This window comes from Lampetra planeri, chromosome 2 (assembly GCF_965212315.1).
Source record: "Lampetra planeri chromosome 2, kcLamPlan1.2.h2, whole genome shotgun sequence".
Classification (NCBI taxonomy): domain Eukaryota; kingdom Metazoa; phylum Chordata; class Hyperoartia; order Petromyzontiformes; family Petromyzontidae; genus Lampetra; species Lampetra planeri.
Window position 1 is genome coordinate 31,350,960 of NC_136108.1, and position 21,227 is coordinate 31,372,186.

Sequence of the window (21,227 nt, forward strand, 5' to 3'; positions counted from 1 at the left end):
GTGTGTGTGCCTGTGTCTGTGTGTCGATGTTTGTGTGTGTCTGTGTGTGTGTCTATATGTGTCTATGTCTGTGTGTGTGTCTATGTTTGTGTGTCTAAGTTTGTGTGTGTGTGCGGTAGTGTAGCGGTTTGCGCGCTGCGCTTCGAACCTGGCGACCCGGGTTCGATTCCCGCTCACGGCCAACACCCAGGGACGATTATCTGAACCGGTCCCGGGCCTCCCACAGGTCGACTCAGCCTCAACTGAGTACCTGGTGCGGTGTGTATAAAATATCAGCTTTGGGGAGACAAAGGCGGCCAGGCGTGGAGTGCCGACCACCCATTCCGTCGTGTGCCGTGCCTGCCTTCATTAGGTGCCACTCGCGAACAGCACTTGCCCCAACAGTCTGTTAAAGGCTACACGGGGGATCTTCATCTTTATGGCTGTAGGCCTATGCAATTCATCTTACCAAGCGGCCCAGTATGCACGCATGGATAATGTTTTCTAAACACGTACGAACGTAGTTTATTCGTAATACAATCGCAGCCCCTTTGTCAATCGATCCACTGCTGGACCGTGTCGGTCATGGGATTCGTTTGACCATACTTCACCAGGCAGGCCAGTGTTGGCGACGAGCGTTGCCTAGGTCCATGTTGAGATATTGCTTCGCCAATTCTTTTTCTTATTCTTAAATTTCGATTTAAAGCTTTCGTGACTGCAGGGATTCATCTTGTTGGTGAGAATTATATTATATTATTTTATTATGTTTTGTTTTTATTATTTTATTACTTCCCTTCTACGTGACTTTACCGAAAGAACCAAGAAGATCTACTTCTTCTTCTCCTCCATCTTATTCTTTCGCACGGCTGCTGATGCAGACGCAGATCATCGATTCACAGCTTCACATTGGGGCTGGTCGGCGCGACCAGCGGCGGAGTGGTGATCGCTGCTGAGACGTCTCCTTCCTTTTTTTTTACGATCAGTGGAAACAAGAAGATGCTCGGTTTATTCGGCACTTTGCTTCGTTCATCATTTCGTAATTTTATTGTTTTGTTATTTTACATTTTTAAACTTAGCTTTTTTTTTCGGTAAATAAAAATATACATTTTAGAAATAATAATAGAAGTAACATTATAAATCACGACGTTTCGGAGGCAACACAAGCTTCAAATCTAGAATGTCTCCTTCCTGTCTGTGCGGGGGTCCGGGGCATCGCGTCGTGCGTCGGACGTTGAGCACCGTCTCCGTTCAGGATGACCACCACGGGTCGCACACCGCCGGAGACTTTCTGTTTTCTTTTCACATTTCACATTTGTGCATCGGGCTGTCATCCGCAATCTGCTGCCACGGCTCGCGCAGTGCATGCGGTTTGGGGTGGACCACGAGCAGATTCGCGGAAGATCAAACATTGGGTTCTTTCACTGAAGTCACTGAAGTGACGTCAACACTGAAGTCGCCGAAGTGACGTCACCACTGAAGTCGCTAAGGTGACGTCACCACTGAAGTGACTTCACCACTGAAGTCAATTAAGTGACGTCACCACTGAAGTCAATGAAGTGACGTCACCACTGAAGTCGCTGAAGTGACGTCACCACTGAAGTCAATTAAGTGACGTCACCACTGAAGTCAATGAAGTGACGTCACCACTGAAGTCGCTGAAGTGACGTCACCACTGAAGTCAATGAAGTGACGTCACCACTGAAGTCGCTGAAGTGACGTCACCACTGAAGTCAATTAAGTGACGTCACCACTGAAGTCAATTAAGTGACGTCACCACTGAAGTCACTGACGTGATGTCACCACTGAAATCGCTGAAGTGACGTCACAACTGAATTGACTTCACCACTGAAGTCGCCGAAGTGACGTCACCACTGAAGTCGCTGAAGTGACGTCACCACTGACGTCACAACCGTGGCCAGCGGATCGTGATGGCTTTTGCGGTGCGCTAACCACTGCGCCACCACTCCACCCGCGAATGCTGCCTGGCCTGTATCTGTACGTCAAGTGACGCGTTTACTTTCCCAATGCTTTGCACTGCTGTCATGTTGTGTTGCGTTGTTTGTTGTTGTAACGTTCTGACCCGTCCCTACTGGACATCTGTAAACATAAAAAATAGCTTCATAGCTCATCGGATTCCTCCACTCTCAATACATATTCTGATTCTGACGTTTAACTGGACAGCGGTCAAAGGTCGAGGCGCATGCCCTGGAGACGGCGTCCACTCACCTCCACGCCACTCCACACACCTCCCACACCTCCACGCACCTCCACGCACCTCCACGCACCTCCACCCCCTCCACACAGCTCCACGCACCTCCACACACCTCCACGCACCTCCACACCCTTTCACACCCTTCCACGCACCTCCACGCCCCTCCACGCACCTCCACGCACCTCCACGCACCTCCACGCACCCTCCACCCCCTCCACACACCTCCACGCACCTCCACCCCCTCCACACAGCTCCACGCACCTCCACGCACCTCCACCCCATCCACACACCTCCACGCACCTCTACGCACCTCCACACACCTCCACACACCTCCACGCACCTCCACGCACCTCCACCCCATCCACACACCTCCACGCACCTCCACCCCCTCCACACAGCTCCACGCACCTCCACGCACCTCCACACCCTTTCACACCCTTCCACGCACCTCCACGCCCCTCCACGCACCTCCACGCACCTCCACGCACCTCCACCCCATCCACACACCTCCACGCACCTCCACCCCCTCCACACAGCTCCACGCACCTCCACGCACCTCCACACCCTTTCACACCCTTCCACGCACCTCCACGCACCTCCACGCACCTCCACGCACCTCCACGCACCTCCACACACCTCCACGCACCTCCACGCCCCTCCACGCACCTCCACGCCCCTCCACGCACCTCCACACCCCCCCCCCCACGCACCTCCACGCACCTCCACGCACCTCCACACACCTCCACGCACCTCCACACCCCCCCACACCCCCCCCCACGCACCTCCACGCACCTCCACACACCTCCACACACCTCCACACACCTCCACACCCCCCCACGCACCTCCACGCACCTCCACACACCTCCACACCCACCCCACCCACGCACCTCCACGCACCTCCACGCACCTCCACGCACCTCCACACCCCTCCACCCCCTCCACGCACCTCCACGCACCTCCACACACCTCCACGCACCTCCACACACATCCACACACCTCGCCGGATTTTAAAGCCGAACGCAACTGCATGGGCAGGCAAATGGAGAGTAGGAGGAAGGGGTTTGTTAGGGGTTTGGTGGGTGGAGGTAGGGGGGTAAGTGGGTGGGGGATACTTAGAAGGAACGAGGGGCAATTGTCAGCAGGAAGGAAGGAAATGCGGCGGTTAGTCAGAGCCCTCTCTCCGGCTCCCTCTCTCTCTCGTCTCATCCTCCATTCCTCCAGCCCCCCTCCCCTCTCCCCACCCCCCCACTCCCCTCCCTCCCCACCCCTCCCCTCCCCACCCCTCCCTCTCCCCTCCCTTCCCACCCCTCCCCTCCCCACCCCTCCCTCTCCCCTCCCTCCCCACCCCTCCCTCTCCCCTCCCTCCTCACGCCTCCCACTACCCTCCCTCACCACGCCTCCCACTACCCTCCCTCACCACCTCTCCCTCCCCACCCCCCCTCCTTCACCACCCCTCCCCTCCCCACCCCTCCCACTCCCCCTGCCTCCCCACCCCTCCCACTCATTCATCTCGCGTCTCCGCGGGTCACGGCCTGCCGATTGGCTGTGAAGGCGCCGCCACGCGCTGCTCTTAAAGGGACACGAGGCACTGGCGGTCGACGCGTGGCTCATTTAAAGCGGCGTCCTCATCCCAGCAACTTGGGGCTGCGTGCGTCGAAGTCGATACCACTACCCGAGCGATCGATTGCGTTGCACGAGTTGGTTGCATGCAACCTAATGGCTTAAGTCGATTCCACTAAATATCGATTTAAAGCTTTCGTGACTGCAGGGATTCATCTTCTTGGTTCTTTCGGTAAAGTCACGTAGAAGGGAAATAATAAAATAATAAAAATGAAACATAATAAAATACAATTCTCACGACGTTTCGGCCACAACGCAAGCAGCCGTCTTCAGGTGAAGAGCAGGTCTGTCGGAAAGACAGCGTCCACTACCCGAGCGATCGATTTCGTTGGACGAGTTGGTTGCCTGCAACTTAATGGCTTCAGCCGATTTAATTACCGGAGCGATCGGTTGTATTGCACCTTGGTTGCATGCAACTGAATGGCTTACGTGATGACGATGATGATGATGGTAGTGATGATGATGATGTTGGTGATGGTGGTGATGATGGTGGTAATGATGGTGATGATGGTGATGATGGTGGTGGTGATGATGATGGTGGTGGTGATAATGATGGTGGTGATAATGATGGTGGTGGTGATGGTGGTGATGATGATGATAGTGGTGGTGATAATGATGGTGGTGATGATGGTGGTGGTGATGGTGGTGATGATGATGATGGTGGTGGTGATAATGATGGTGGTGATAATGATGGTGGTGGTGATGGTGGTGATGATGATGATAGTGGTGGTGATAATGATGGTGGTGATAATGATGGTGGTGGTGATGGTGGTGATGATGATGATGGTGGTGATGATGATGGTGATGATGATGGTGATGATGATGATGATGGTGATGATGATGATGGTGGTGGTGATGATGATGATGGTGATGATGATGATGGTGGTGGTGATGATGATGGTGATGATGATGATGATGGTGATGATGATGATGGTGGTGGTGATGATGATGATGGTGATGATGATGATGGTGGTGATGATGATGATAGTGATGATGATGATGGTGATGATGATGATGATGGTGATGATGATGATGGTGGTGGTGATGATGATGATGATGGTGATGATGATGGTGATGATGATGATGGTGGTGGTGATGATGATGATGGTGATGATGATGGTGATGATAATGATGATGATGGTGATGATGATGATGATGGTGATGATGGTGGTCACGCGGGAGGGGTGGGCCTCATGTGGAGTGACGTCACGCGTGGGACACACACAGTATTGGCTTATTATTGTAGTTATATATATTAGAAGTAATATTGTTCGCGACAGCCGACTCCTGCGTGTTAGACCGTGACTTTAAGTCGACGGAGAGATCAGTTGTAGGGCAACTCTGCTGCGTGCAATTGAAAAGTGTCTTTGTGGACATCTCTGCAAAACGAAGTTGCGAGCAATTGCGCAATCGGCGGCTCCACGCAGTGGAGGCGGATCTGGCTGTCTAGAATGAAGGGTCAACGAAAGTGGCTTGTCACGTGGACATGGCTTGTCACGTGGACATTCGTGGCAGCCAAATAGTCTAAACGCGTGATTCTCAACACGGGGAGAGAGAGAGACACGCGCAAACTCCAAATATACAGCAGCAGGCGTCAGGGTCGCGGATCGAACCCACGACCTCCCGTGCCCCAGGCGAGGTAGTTAACATCTCGACACTGTGATGGCCCCATTTATTATTCCGGACGACCGCGTTGTCCCACTCGGTTGTTAGAGAACAGCAGCAGCAACAGCAGCAGCAGCAACAGCAGCAACAGCAGCAGCAGCAACAGCAGCAGCAGCAGCAGCAACAGCGTTCCTCCGAATCTGTGTTGACACTCTACGATGGGTGACAGCATCAGCAGCCGGATCCCAGCATGGAGGAGGGGGGTTGGAACGACGACCACGTGAATCGCAAGACTCACCGGTCGACTGGCGAAGGGGGCGCTTGCAAGCAGCCGTTACGTTCATGGAAGCAAGTGGCATTGAGGGCGAACGAATGAAACGGGGCAGAGACATTTCCCCGGGTCGATTTGATGAGCCTGCGATTGGGCGTGGAACCCCCCCCCCCCCCGCTAATTGCGTGCTCTTTTAGGTAGACGCTGGAGAGAAAAACTAAGTAAACTCCACCCCGCAAGCTATGACGGTTCGGGGACAACCATCCATGAGGTTGCGGCGTGACTGACGCACACAAAGACAGAGACCCCACGCGTCCCCCCCCCCCTCTCGCCGTCCTCGTACAGCCTACGCAGGCTGCAGGGGCAAGTGCTGTTCGCGAACAGCTGTAGAAGTCCACAAAGACAAATATCTCCCGGATAGCCTGAACAGACGGGTGCGACAAGTGCTGTTAGCGAGCAGCTATTAAAATAATCGACGGGGCACACGAGGGAGTGAGCGGCCAATACCACGTCCGGTTGTGCTGGCCGCCTTTTCGCAATGCTTACGTTAACACACCGCTCCGGGTACTCGTTTAAGGCTGAGTCAATCTAGGAGGGGCCCAGCACCGGTACTTAGATATTCGTCACTGATAGTATCCGTGAACGGAATTGGAACTTTCTATCGCCCGGGTCCGTAGCGCAGTGCGCTAACCACTGCGCCACCACTCGACACACACAACGACAAAGATCCCCCAGAGAGCCTTGGCAGACTGTTGGGGCAAGTGCTGTTGGGCGAGCACCTATGAAGGCCGGCACGGGTGGGTGGCCAGCACCACGCCCGACCGCCTTTGTCTCCCCCAGTAGCGATGTTCACTACACACCGCACCGGGCACTCATTTGAGGCTGAGTCGACCTAGGCAGGACACACACACACAAAACACAGCAGCGCCCTCACCTTTCTTGATGACCGATTGATCCACAAGATTCAAGTTGACGGCATCTTCCACCTAGAGGGAGAGGGGTGGAGGGAGGGAGATAGACCGGTTGACACGTCAACACAACGAGAACGATTGCCTGTTGTGTTTAACGATACGCGCACACGCTCACACATTGAAACAAATACCACCACCCCCCACATCCACCACTTATAAAGCCTTAAAGATTGCTGGTCACACGCTCACCCATGCTGACACACACACACCCATGCTGACACACACACACACTCACCCATGCTGACACACACACTCACCCATGCTGACACACACACACACCCATGCTGATCACAGACACACACTCACCCATGCTGATCACACACACACACTCACCCATGCTGACACACACACACACTCACCCATGCTGATCACACACACACACACTCACCCATGCTGACACACACACACACACTCACCCATGCTGATCACACACACACACTCACCCATGCTGACACACACACACACTCACCCAAACTGACACACACACACTCACCCATGCTGACACACACACCCATGCTGACACACACACACTCACCCATGCTGACACACACACACTCACCCATGCTGACACACACTCACCCATGCTGACACACACACACCCATGCTGACACACACACACACACATACCCATGCTGATCACACACACAAAAAACATAATCCGCGTATACAGCCTTCGCAAACTTTTTGGAGGTGGGTGGTCAATACCACGCCCGGCCGCCTTTGTCTCCCCTAGTGACCATGTTTACTCATTTTGAGGCCGAGTCGACCTAGGGTGAGGCCCTGGACCACACAAAGACAAAAGAACAGACTGTCGGGGCAAGTGTTGTTGGCTAGCAGCACCTGCGAAGGCCGGCACGGCACACGAGGGAGTGGGGGTGGCTGTGCCGGCTTTCGTAGGTGCTGTTCGCCTACAGCACTTGCCCCAGCAGTCTGTCAAAGGCTATACGGGGGAGAAGGGGGCCTTTGTCTTTGTCTCGTTGTATCCTCTGCCTCCAACACGAAGGCGGTGGTGTCTCATGAGTCCCAACCCCGCGATCAGACGACGACGAATATTACACATTTAACAAAGGTGGAGTTGTCTGTAAAGAGGTCTGTCCGTCTCATGCGTGTCTCCGTCTGCTGTCTGATCTCCTGCATTTGACACGGCGCGGTGTTGATCTGCTCCTCGCCTGTCGCCCGATCATCATCATGATCACCCTCCACCTCAATGTGTAGCTGCTTGTGTGTATGTACACCACTTGAACCGGTCCTGGTCTCCCCTAGGTCTGCTCAGCCTCAAGCGGTTACTTGGTGCAAAGTGTAAAACAGCGCCACTGGGAGGGGGGGAGACAAAGGCGGCCGGGCGTGGTTGCTGGCCACTCACCCCCCTCGTGTGCCGTGCCCACGTTCATAGGTGCTACTCGCTAACAGCACTTGCACCAGCAGCATGTTAAGGCTATACGGAGGGACCTTTATCTTTGTACACCACTGGTCATTGCGGTCATGGGGACTGTTTGACCATACTTCACCGCGCTGGTCAGTAGTTGGTTGGTGAAAGGGTTGACCGCGCCCGGCTAAGATTAAATGACTCGCCAGCTGACGTTATCCGTCTCCGGGAATTGAACTCGGACAGCCAAATCCACAGCCCGGTGCGCTCACCGCTGCGCCACCGCTCCTCAACACATAAACATCACGTGCGTTGTAAATACGTTGACGTACTGATCCGCTACGGCTCCTAGAACTCGCTTTGTGTGTGTGTGTGTACTAGGGATCGAACTCAGCTCACCGCGGGTGGATTTCCGTGGCGCAGTGCGCTCACCGCTGCGCCACCGCTCCCCCTGCCCATATGAAACACGATTTTATTTTATACCGCTCCCATTTTCCACTTACCCCCTCCATCTCCCTGCCCCCCCCACCCACTACCCCCCCCCCACCCCTTCCACCCACCCCCACCAGCCCCCCCACATTCCCACGCTAGCGAGGGTTACGAAGCAACCTCCCCAATGCACTATTAATAAAAACGATCACCCACCGCGGGTGTATATCGTGAGCGCGAAATCGTCCATCACACTCGCGGGGTAATAGGCCCGACAGCCTTTATATATACACACACACACGCGCGCGCGCACACGTGTGTGTGTGTAGACGGGTAGGGTAGATAGGTACACTGTATAGGTGCGTGTGTGTGTGCGCGCGCGCCTGCCAATGTGTGTGGCCGATATAGTGGGGAGCGGTGGGGCAGCGGTTAGCGCTACGCTGCGCTACGAACCCGGCGGCCCGAGTTCGATTCCCGCTCACGGCCAGCAACCAGTGACGATAATCTGAACCGGATCTGGGCCTCGCATAGGTCGACTCAGCCTCAAATGAGTCCCTGGTGCGGTGTGTAAACATCGCCACCAGGGAGACAAAGGCGGTCGGGCGTTGTGCTGGCCACCCACCCCTTCGTGTGCCGTTCCGGCCTTCGTAGGTGCTCGCTAACAGCACTTGCCCCAACAGTCTGTCACAGCTATACGGGGGATCTTTGTCTTTTTTGGTCCATATAGTGGGGGGAGCGGTAGCGTAGTGATTAGCACTCCGCTGCGCTACGAACCCGGCGACTCGAGTTGGATTCCGGCTAAGGGCCAGCAACACCCAGTGACGATTATCTGAACCGGTTCCTGGGCCTCAACAAGGTCGACTCAGCCTCGAATGAGTACCTGGTGTGGAGAGACAAAGGCGGTCGCGCCTGATGTTAACCGTGGCCGTGAATCGAAAGCGAGCTGCGGGGCTACCGCTCAAGCCCGTATAATCATTTCAATATAATCAGACAACAGGCAGAGATGACATGCTTCAAAATGTCATCAGCCACGGGTCAATTTACTGCTGGATGAAGGCCGCCCCAAGCCTCCACCATCATTATGATCACCAAGGTCAATTCAGGCGTGACACACGCGACAAGATTCGCGTGTCTGTGTGTTTAAGCCCTCTCTCGCTTTGGTCTCGGTCAACACTAACACAGACACAGATCCCCCGTATAGCATTTAACAGACTGTTGAGACGAGTGCTGTTATCGAGCACCTATGAAGACCGACACGGTACGCGAGGGGGGATGGGTAGCCAGTACCACGCCCGGCCGCCTTTGTCTTCCCAGTGGCGATGTTTACGCATCGCACGAGGTGCTCATTTGATGGCTGACGAACCATCACTTTCATTCGGCCTTCACTCCGCCGCTTGCGGGTGAGCTCAATCCAGCAGTGGATAGATCATGGCTTGTGATTATGAAGATGATGATGATCAAATGTATGTGTGTGTTTGGAGGGTTTTTCCACCACCGGCTCTTGCAAGGGCAGACAACCAGGAGGGTTGAGACGACTCTGACCCCCAGAAGCAACGACGGCCCTTTGGCTCCGTGTCCCATCGGCTTTGGCGTCACGCTCCAACAGCGGCGAATTACTCGGTTCACCGACGATAAGGAGGAGAGCGTTGGGTCATTGGTACGTCATCGTGTAGCGGGAGATCCTGAAAGCAATCTGGACCGTCGGGCTGTAGGTTTCTTTTTGTTTTGCCCGCTGGAGGTTTCGAGGCCCGAAATATTGAAAATTAAAATGGTGTTTTTTTGTTGTTGTTGTGTGTGTATTTGTTTTCGCTCTCGAAGCAAAGACGCCACGGTGTTTTTTTTTTCTGCGCGACGTGTTCGCTCTCCAGCCCTGCTGGATGGGACGCCGCGACTACGAGTTGCTAACCGAGGCGAGTGCGCCCGTCGCGATGAGATCGATGCGCGCACGTCGCCCGCGCGTCCGTTTGATTTCGATGATTGCGATCGAAGCGGGATAATTGATCAAAGTGATTTGACGACGCTTGCTCCTGCTAGGCGTTGGCAGCGGCGCACAAACAGAAATAACAACACTCAACAGACAGCCCTTCTTCATATGAAGAAGGGTCATTGCCAGAAACGTCGCAGCTTATATATGTATTTCAATGTCACAGTGTCCTTGACGAATGTGCTGAATTGCGATAAATAGTCGAATCGTCGAGCGGGTGGAAGGAGGGTATCAACGCGATATATCACCCAACTCGTCTCTCAGCTCGTCCATTAGCACTCCCTTCCACCCCCACCTACCCCTCCCCACCCCCTCCACCTACCCCTCCCCACCAATCCCACCTACCCCTCCCCACCACCCCCACCTACCCCTCCCCACCCCCTCCACCTACCCCTCCCCACCAATCCCACCTACCCCTCCCCACCACCCCCACCTACCCCTCCTCACCACCTACCCTCCGTCCACCTACCCCTCCCCACCACCTACCCTCCATGCACCTACCCCCGCCCCACTACCTCCACCTACCCCCACCCCCTCCACCTACCCTCAGTCCACCTACCCCCTCCTCACCACCCCCACCTACCCCTCCCCACCACCCCCATGTACCCCCGCGCCTCCCCCTCCACCTATCCTCCGTCCACCTACCCCCTCCACACCACCTACACCTACCCCCTCCCCCACCCCCCCCCCGCCCCACCGCCACCACCTCCACCTACCCTCCTCCCTCCAACTACCTCCCACCACCACCTACCTCAACCCTATCACCACAAGTCCCCCCCCCCCCCCCCGCATCATACCCCATTGACCACCCCCTCCCCCACACCCACACAGCCACCCAATCACGCCCGCCCCCCCCCCTCGGCAGCAGCAGCCATAGATTACCGCTAATCTCCGCCTCGACCTCCGAGAGAGGGAGGGAGGGAGAGGAAAAAAAGCGACGGAGAGGAAATTGACGTGGAATTAAAAGTGTGGAACGCAATCTGTTAGCGGGCGACGGGGGCAGCGGCGATGTTGATGCAATGCGGGGCTCTGGAGAGCGGATGCCTCCCTCTCGGAGACACGCTTCCGATTGCGGGCTCCTCGTGATGAGAACCCCCGAAACTATAAAACTCAACAACATTTTTGTTCGTTAGTAAACTTTTACCAGGTGGATAGCTCTTTCTATTTTTTTTTTGGTTTCAGAAGCGAAGCTGCCCGTCACAAATGACAGCTCAACCGAAGTGGATTATCATCGCCTGGAAAAATAATCGCTGTCAAATACTCTAAACGCGTGACGTCGATTGTGAACGTGGAGGAGAGGGGGGGGGATAGCGGACGACCTGGAGAAAAATCCACGTGGCGCGAGACGAGAGAGAGACTCCAAATATACAGCAGGCGCCAGGGTTGGGATCGAACCCACGACCTATAAACTGCACACGATTGATATTTTACCAGATAAGACGCACTCAACTATATATATATCTTTTTATTCAGAAGCGACCTGGCGATCACAAATGATAGCTCAACCGAAGTGGATCATCACCACGTGGAAAGCCAAATACTCGAAACGCGTGGTGGGGGAACAAAAACCGGACGACACGGAGACAAATCCACGCGACCACGGAGAGAGAGAGACACGCAGACTCCAAATATACAGCAGCAGCAGGCGTCAGCGTTGGGATCGAACCCACGACCTCCTGTATACCAGGCGAGGCAGTTAACATATCCTAGCCACCGTGATGATGATGAGAGAGACACGCAGACTCCAAATATACAGCAGCAGGCGTCAGCATTGGGATCGAACCCACGACCTCCTGTATACCAGGCGAGATAGTTATCATCTCCTAGCCACCGTGATGATGATGATGATGATGAGAGAGACACGCAGACTCCAAATATACAGCAGCAGCAGGCGTCAGCGTTGGGATCGAACCCACGACCTCCTGTATACCAGGCGAGGCAGTTAACATATCCTAGCCACCGTGATGATGATGAGAAAGACACGCAGACTCCAAATATACAGCAGCAGGCGTCAGCGTTGGGATCGAACCCACGACCTCCTGTATACCAGGCGAAGCAGTTAACATATCCTAGCCACCGTGATGATGATGATGAGAGAGACACGCAGACTCCAAATATACAGCAGCAGGCGTCAGCGTTGGGATCGAACCCACGACCTCCTGTATACCAGGCGAGGCAGTTAACATATCCTAGCCACCGTGATGATGATGATGATGAGAGAGACACGCAGACTCCAAATATACAGCAGCAGGCGTCAGCGTTGGGATCGAACCCACGACCTCCTGTATACCAGGCGAAGCAGTTAACATATCCTAGCCACCGTGATGATGATGATGAGAGAGACACGCAGACTCCAAAAATACAGCAGCAGGCGTCAGCGTTGGGATCGAACCCACGACCTCCTGTATACCAGGCGAGGCAGTTAACATATCCTCGCCACCGTGATGATGATGATGATGAGAGAGACACGCAGACTCCAAATATACAGCAGCAGGCGTCAGCGTTGGGATCGAACCCACGACCTCCTGTACACCAGGCGAGGCAGTTAACATCTCGCCACCGTGATGATGATGATGAGAGAGACACGCAGACTCCAAATATACAGCAGCAGGCGTCAGCGTTGGGATCGAACCCACGACCTCCTGTATACCAGGCGAGGCAGTTAACATATCCTAGCCCACCGTGATGATGATGATGATGAGAGAGACACGCAGACTCTAAATATACAGCAGCAGGCGTCAGCGTTGGGATCGAACCCACGACCTCCTGTATACCAGGCGAGGCAGTTAACATATCCTAGCCACCGTGATGATGATGATGAGAGAGACACGCAGACTCTAAATATACAGCAGCAGGCGTCAGCGTTGGGATCGAACCCACGACCTCCTGTATACCAGGCGAGGCAGTTAACATATCCTCGCCACACCGTGATGATGATGATGATGAGAGAGACACGCAGACTCTAAATATACAGCAGCAGGCGTCAGCGTTGGGATCGAACCCACGACCTCCTGTATACCAGGCGAGGCAGTTAACATCTCGCAACCGCGGGATGCTGCCTTCCGAAGTTGGAGGTTCGGAAGACAACGAGACAATGTGCTATGAAAAAGGACCATTGCCTGAAACGTCGCATCTAATTTATATATCAATTATTTACCCTGTTAAGGCCACGGTGTTGTTATTGACGAATGTGTTAAGCTGTTGTTAACTGTGCTTGGACTCACGTTGCAAGCAAAGAGAAAGACAACCATCTCCATATACTCTGACGAGACATTTGCCACAAGTGCTGTTGGAGACCACCTATGAAGGCCGGCACGGCACACGAGGGGACGGTTGACAAGCACCACGCCCGGCCGCCTTTGCCTCCGTAGTGGCCATGTTTACACACCACACCAGGTACTCTTTTCAGATAATCGTCACTCGCGTTTGCGGTCGTGAGCGGGAAACAAACTCTGGTCGCCGGGTTCGTAGCGCACGCAGCTCGCTAACCACTGCGCCACCGCTCCCACACGGGCGCACTGACTGTTAGGACATTTGGTTCAGAGAACTACGCTGCAAATTACGGAAAAAAAATGAAATGAAACTGAAACGCGCGCAGAGAAGCGGGTTCCACTTTCCGTCTCACATCGAGAGATGAAAAGAGGAACACGTGGTTTAAAGAGAGCGCGCAGGACGAATGCATTGCTAAACTCATTCAATACGGGCTTGGGCAGGAGGCGTCACGGCTAGAAGGGATGATGATGATGATGGGCGGCCAAGGAATGGCACGCATCTGAGAGGAACGTTCGCAGAGGAGATGGAGCGATGCAGTCAGCTCGCGTGTCAAGGTGCGAGGTGGAGTATGAATGAGATCGCCGGGATCGTTAGAGGTCGCGGCTGCTTGGGAGAGATGCCTTCATCCAGTTGTGGATCGAGCATGGCTGACGATGACGATGACGACTACACGGTAGACGAGCTTGAGTTGGTGACAAGTGCTCGTGTTGGAATGTGTGGCCGATGGTCGTGTGTTTGGTTGAGGCGAATGCGCTGGACGACAACGACATTTTTCACACGGGCGCACGAGTGATTACCGCGTACGGGAAGAAATAAACAAAAATGAGCAAGTGTAGAGATACTGCTGAGTGCGCGTGTTCGATTGAATTGTGTGTGCGCGCGTGTGCGTGGGGTGGGGGGGGGTAGTGTAACGTTTAGAACCCGGCGACACGCGTTCGATTCCCACTGACGGCCAACACCAGTGACGATTGTCTGGGCCTCCCCTAGGTCGACTCAGCCTCGAATGGGTACGTGGCGCGGTGTGTAAACATGGCCACTGGTGAGACAAAGGCGGCCGGGCGTGGTGTTGGCCACCCTTGGCCAAGTTGTACCGTGCTGGCTATTCACCTGTGCTCGTTAACAGCACTTGCCCCAACAGCCTGTTAAAGACTATATGGGGGATCTTTGTCTCGGTGGATGTTCGTGTGATTAACCGGAGCACACTTCGATGGGACACCAACACTGATCTCGTAAATAATAGAGAGAGATTAGGGTTAGCACTATTCACGGACAACTCGATTCCTGTGAATAATTAAACGCAACAGCGCTAAGTTAGAATTAAAGGGTAGAGTCCTTGTAAAAGTCCGTTTTTAAAATCGTAGACGGGACATTTGACTGTGTTATAGTGCACCAGCGACTCGAATCGGATCCCGCACACGACCACCAGCGCCAGTGACGATTATCTGAACCAGTCCTGGGCCTCCCCTAAGTCGACTCAACCTCACATGAGTGCCCGGTGCGGTGTGTAAACATCGCTGCTGGGGGGAAGACAAAGGCGGCCGGGCGTGGTGCTGCCCACCCACCCCCTCGTGTGCTCTGCCTGTCTTTATCAGTGCTTGCTAACAGCACTTGCCACAAAAGTCTGCTCAGGCTATACGGGGGGAACCTTTGTCTTTGTTTGATTCTGCAATGAAAGTGCACCTGGCCTGGCACGAGCGCCGCGTGGTGACGTCACCGCCACTGAGTGGGGAACGGCGGTTGTTGTTGTTGTTGTGTTTGCTTATGGTGCTGGCTAATAGCACTTGCAGTGACGGATTATCGTAGGGGCAAAAGTATTTGCATATGTAGCTTCGGGCCCCGCACTTTCAAAGGCCCCGCGCTAAATGCTTTCAAGCTATCATTTCCGCTTCAGTGATTCTGCACTCGCTCTATTACTATAGTACTATACCGCCTTCAACTTTTATGAACGACCGGGTGTTTAAGGTTAGCGATTTGTCGCATTATCTGGCTGTATAGCAAGTGAAAAAATACAATTACTTTACTATGCAAGTTAAAATGTTATTTTATTTAATTTTTTTTTATTTAGGGCCCCTTTATAACATATGCTAAAGGCCCAGCACTAGCCTCATCCGGCACTGGCCGACAGTCGATGTGGTCGCCACGGTGGCGAGATGTTAACAACCTCGCCAGGTACACAGCAGGCTCGTAAGTTCGAACCCCACTCTGACGCCTGCATATTTGGAGTTTACATCTTCTCCCCATGGTCGCGTGGATTGTACATCCACATTTAGAATCAACGTCGCGCGTTTAGAGTACGTGGCTGCCAGAACTCTCCACGTGATACGCCGTTTCACTGATCTATTATTAATATTATTTCGTGATCGCCAGGTGGCTTCTGAATATGAGCCCCATTGCTCAAGTGGGCCTTACCTGGCGAAATAATAATTAGATCGTTACACCTGGTACAATATAGCGCACACCACAACCAACACAATCTGCCGTCTTTATCAGCTTGCTTGGCGCATCAAACTTGCGGGTGGTTTGCGACTCGTGTTTAACACGAGTCACACCCTCCCTCTGCCCCCCCCCCCCCCCCCGTTACTCTCTAAAATTATTTACCCGGCTTCAATCCCCCCCTCCCCAAACCCAAAACCGCTTTCGTCAAAGTATATATCGTGGGCGACGTTTCGGGCGAAGGCCCTTCTTCATGAAATAATCACACGCAAGCCGTATTTATGCGATACATCCACATTGCGTGAAGGTATCGGTGTCGTATTTTGCTGTGGATATTTTGTGTTTTTATTTCGCCTGGAGTCGGTGTCGAACTTATGCGGTCGTGATCAGCGGTCGTGGCTCCCCTAACGCGCTATTGCCGAGCCGTAGTACGTGTTGATCCATTTATAGATACCCATATTGAAGTATGACTTTTTTAGTACAGTATTTCTTTAAAATTAACAAATTATTCAGTGGTGTTGCTACTGCGTTGGCAGTGGCGCACAAGTACAATTAACAACAACACTCAACACGCCAGTCAATAACACTGTGGTATTAAAGGGACATGATATATACAAAACATGCGACGTTTCGAGCAATGGCTCTTCTTCATAGCACACCGATTGTTTCTAAAGTTGTTTTAGTTTTGTTGACATGTGCATGTGAACCACTGCCAAAGCGACAGCGGCGGCATCACCACCGCCAAATAATTTAATTTGTTTCATTTTGAGGAATAAATAAACAAACAATTGGTCATTTAGAAGCCAGTGGGGTATCTACAAATGGATCGCCATGGACATTTCCCAAAACGTAATCCTCGCTTTACATTCCGTTGAATTTTTTTTTCAATTTTAAGTTCTCGTTTTCCGAACGCCGAATGAACGAGTATGATGATGATGATAACAACAACAATATTAATTATAAGTATAATCGTTCAAGGATACCAGCGGCGAGCCAGAGTAAAATGACTCACATTCCAAGCAGAGTGTGACGCCAAAGCTGACAAAAAGCGACCAAAGCCAGCGAGCGGGTTAATAGTGGGGGGCATCGCCTTGAGTTTAAAACGTTTGTCGGGGGGGGGGGGGGGGGCAAAATAAATGCAATTTGCCAAAATTTCCACTGCGCAACCGCTCCCCAAATCAATACTAACACACAAAGACAAAGAGCCCCCCGTATAGCCTTAACAGACTGTCGGGGCAAGTGCTGTTAGCGAGCACCTATGAAGGAAAAAAACGGCACACGAAAGGGTGGGTGGCCAACACCACGCCCGGCCGCCTTTGTCTCCCTAGTGGCGATGTTTACACACCGCACCAGGTACTCATATGAGGCTGAGTCGACCTAGGGGAGGCCCAGGACCGGTTCAGATAATCGTCACTGGGTGTTGGCCGTGAGCGGGAATCGAACCCGGGTCGCCGGGTTCGTAGCGCACCGCGCTAACCGCTACACTACCGCTCCCCACACACACGTACACACACACACACAGGACACTGAACACACAGTCAGATATTTAGAGACAAAGCTCACCCGTACAGCCTCTAACAGACGGTCGGGGCAAGTGCTGTTTAGCGAGTAGCACCTACGAAGGTCGGCACAGCACACGAGGGGGTGTGGGTGGCCAGCACCACGCCCGACCGCCTTTGTCTCCCCAGTGGCGATGTTAACACACCGCACCGGGTACTCGTTTAAGGCTGAGTCGACCTCGGGGAGGCCAAAGACAGGCTCGTTGTAATCGTCGCTGACGTTGCCCTCGAGCAGGAATTGAACTTGGGTCGCCACCGCTCCCCAAACACACACTCACAGTCCTGTACAAATACAAACAAACATCACCCCGCATCGCCTTGACAGACAGACACACACACACACACACATCCACACACATCCACACTCACAGTTCTGTACACAAGCGAACACATCTGCCCGGGGTAATTGGCAGTTAACCCGGATCAGTAACCACCCCCTTCCCCACACCCCCGTTGGCTCAGTGCGTCTGCAAAAACCTCAGCGCGCAGGCCAGCACGCAACACCGCTCGACGTACTGCGACCGCGCGTCGCGTGGCTGCACATCGTGAATCCGATGGCGGGCGGGGTGGGGGGGGTGGATCTGTCGCGTCCCAGAAAACCACGCGACTTAAGTCGCCTGCAACCCGCTTTGTCCCACGTCGGAGCTGAGCGGTCGCGCAGCAGTCCACGCTGCTGATTAGCGTCTCCTCCCACACCCACACATTTCACCACTGGAACAACCAATGATGTCCAGGGACTCTTCTACTTACGAACATTCGACTTAGGCACTTTCAGAGATGCGAACAAACCTCTCCGCATGCCCAGTTTGCCCATTCGGATCGAGAGTCGTAAGTTCGACTACCGCGAAAGAGATGGCGGTGGTAGCATCTACATCTGCAGAACGTGAAGAACCGGTGGCATCTACATCTGCAGAACATGAAGAACCAGTGGCATCTACAGAACATGAAAAACCAATGGCATCTACATCTGCAGAACGTGAAGAACCAGTGCCATCTACATCTGCAGAAAGTGAAGAACCAGTGGCATCTACATCTGCAGAATGTGAGGAACCAGTGGCATCTACATCTACAGAACATGAAGAACCAGTGGCATTTCCATCTGCAGAACATGAAGAACCAGTGGCATCTACATCTGCAGAACGTATAGAACCAGTGGCATCTACATCTGCAGAAGATGAAGAACCAGTGCCATCTACATCTGCAGAAAGTGAAGAACCAGTGGCATCTACATCTGCAGAACGTGAAGAACCAGTGGCATCTACATCTAAAGAACGTATAGAACCAGTGGCATCTACATCTGCAGAAGATGAAGAACTAGTGCCATCTACATCTGCAGAAAGTGAAGAACCAGTGGCATTTACATCTGCAGAACGTGAAGAACCAGTGGCATCTACATCTGCAGAAGATGAAAAACCAGTGCCATCTACATCTGCAGAAAGTGAAGAACCAGTGGCATCTACATCTACAGAACATGAAGAACCAGTGGCATCTACATCTGCAGAACATGAAGAACCAGTGGCATCTACATCTGCAGAACATGAAGAACCAGTGGCATCTACATCTACAGAACATGAAGAACCAGTGGAATCTACATCTACAGAACATGAAGAACCAGTGACATCTACATTTGCAGAACATGAAGAACCAGTGGCATATACATATATAGAACATGAAGAACCAGTGGCATCTACATCCACACAAAATGAAGAACCAGTGGCATCTACATCCGCAAAACATGAAGAACCAGTGGCCTCTACATCCACAGAACATGAAGAACCAGTGGCATCTACATCCGCAAAATATGAAGAACCAGTGGCCTCTACATCCACAGAACGTGAAGAACCAGTGGCATCTACATCTACATGAGATTATACAACGTTTAAAGCCATTCCCCGTGTTTAGTGTACATGCCGTACAACATGTTTGGAATCGACAGGAGTAAAGTTGGACTTATGAACAAATCGATTTACGAACAGACCTCTGGAACCAAACTCGTTCATAAGTTGAGGTGTCCCTGTAGTTTTCTGTTTACGTACTGCACTCATGAAATAGGGGCACTGCCTGAAACTTCACCTACTGCAATATATATATTTTTTCCCCTTGGTGAATGTGTTGAGTTTGCAATCAGGCTCAGCAGATGTGGCCACGTGATGAAACACGTCGCTATAAATTGCACTGCGCAACTGCTCGCAACCGGTTTGCAGACACGTCAACCACATGCATTGCACGCGGTTGAGTTGCACGCAACCGGTTGAGTTGCACGAAACCGGTTGAGTTGCACGCAACCGGTTCAGTTGCACGCAACCGGTTCAATTGCACGCAACCGGTTCAGTTGCACGCAACCGGTTCAGTTGCACGCAACCGGTTCAGTTGCACGCAACCGGTTCAGTTGCACGCAACCGGTTCAGTTGCACGTAACCGGTTCAGTTGCACGCAACCGGTTCAGTTGCACGCAACCGGTTCAGTTGCACGCAACCGGTTCAGTTGCACGCAACCGGTTGGCACCCACGTCCACCGTGTACATTACAAGCGATTGAGTTTCACACAACCTTTTGGCAGGCACGTCCAACAAGTACATTGCACGCGATTGAGTTGCACGCAACCGGTTGCATGCAAATGATATCGACCACCTCCTCCTGCTCCCTACGCGGTTGCATTCTTTAGTCATCCTCACCTGGTTAAACCAAAATAAACTTGAAAGTTAAACAAATAAACGTGAGCACTTAGGTGTGAACCCCTTCCTTTAACAAAAAAACCCAAAACACATTCCGATACATCCACAGCGTCTGCTCTCATCATCAAGCCGTGGATCTATCCACCGCGAAGGCAGCAATGCGTCTCGATCACCCCAGCCACGATGGCGGTGATCTATCCTCGCTCCATCTCCTGCGGTGGGTGTACCCAAATGTTAACCGGCGCGTGAACGGGATTCCACTATTCCGCAGTAAAAACAATGCGGAGTTCTAATCCCGTTCACTCAATTGTCCCTTCTGCACAATATTCTCCCTATTCTCTCTTTTCTCTATTCTTTCCCTATTCTCTCGCTCTCCCTATTTTCTCTATTCTCTATTCTCTCCCTATTCTCTCTCCCTATTCTCTCCCTATACTCTCTCCCGCACACGTGTGTTAAGTTTAACTATAGATAGCATCCAGCACGCCCCTTGGACGGCACCGTCCGTCCATCCCTCTAGCCAGCCAGCCAGCCAGTGAGCAAAACTTTTTTATGTTCTCATTTAGTATGCTATTTGAAGCCTTGAGTGCATTGGGTGGGAATACTTTTGATTATTGAAGGCTTTGCCCGGTACTCAATAGTCACTATTGGGAAACTAACTATTCATTTCACTAATAAAACGCAGACCCATAAAGGTGGTACTCGTACTGCTCGCCTCGTCAAGCTGCATCCAAATATATGAGTGTTTAAGCTGCGCGCAGAGAAATCGACGAGCGACCACTTAGCACTATGTCCTATGGGGGAATGGCATGTTACTCGTAGCAAAAGTCATCCAGCAGTGGAATTGACACGGG

At 52.8% G+C, this 21,227-nt stretch overlaps 1 protein-coding gene across 1 annotated transcript in view; it reads right to left on the reverse strand.

Annotated features, from left to right (window-relative positions):
- The window catches only part of LOC144731754 (transcription factor AP-2-beta-like), a 93,264-nt gene that overhangs the window by 29,168 nt on the left and 42,869 nt on the right, over positions 1-21,227 (reverse strand). Inside the window, exon 3 of the mRNA XM_078612975.1 lies at positions 6,622-6,673. Coding sequence (XP_078469101.1) covers positions 6,622-6,673 — 52 coding nt within the window. The remainder of the gene's footprint in view (positions 1-6,621; positions 6,674-21,227) is intronic.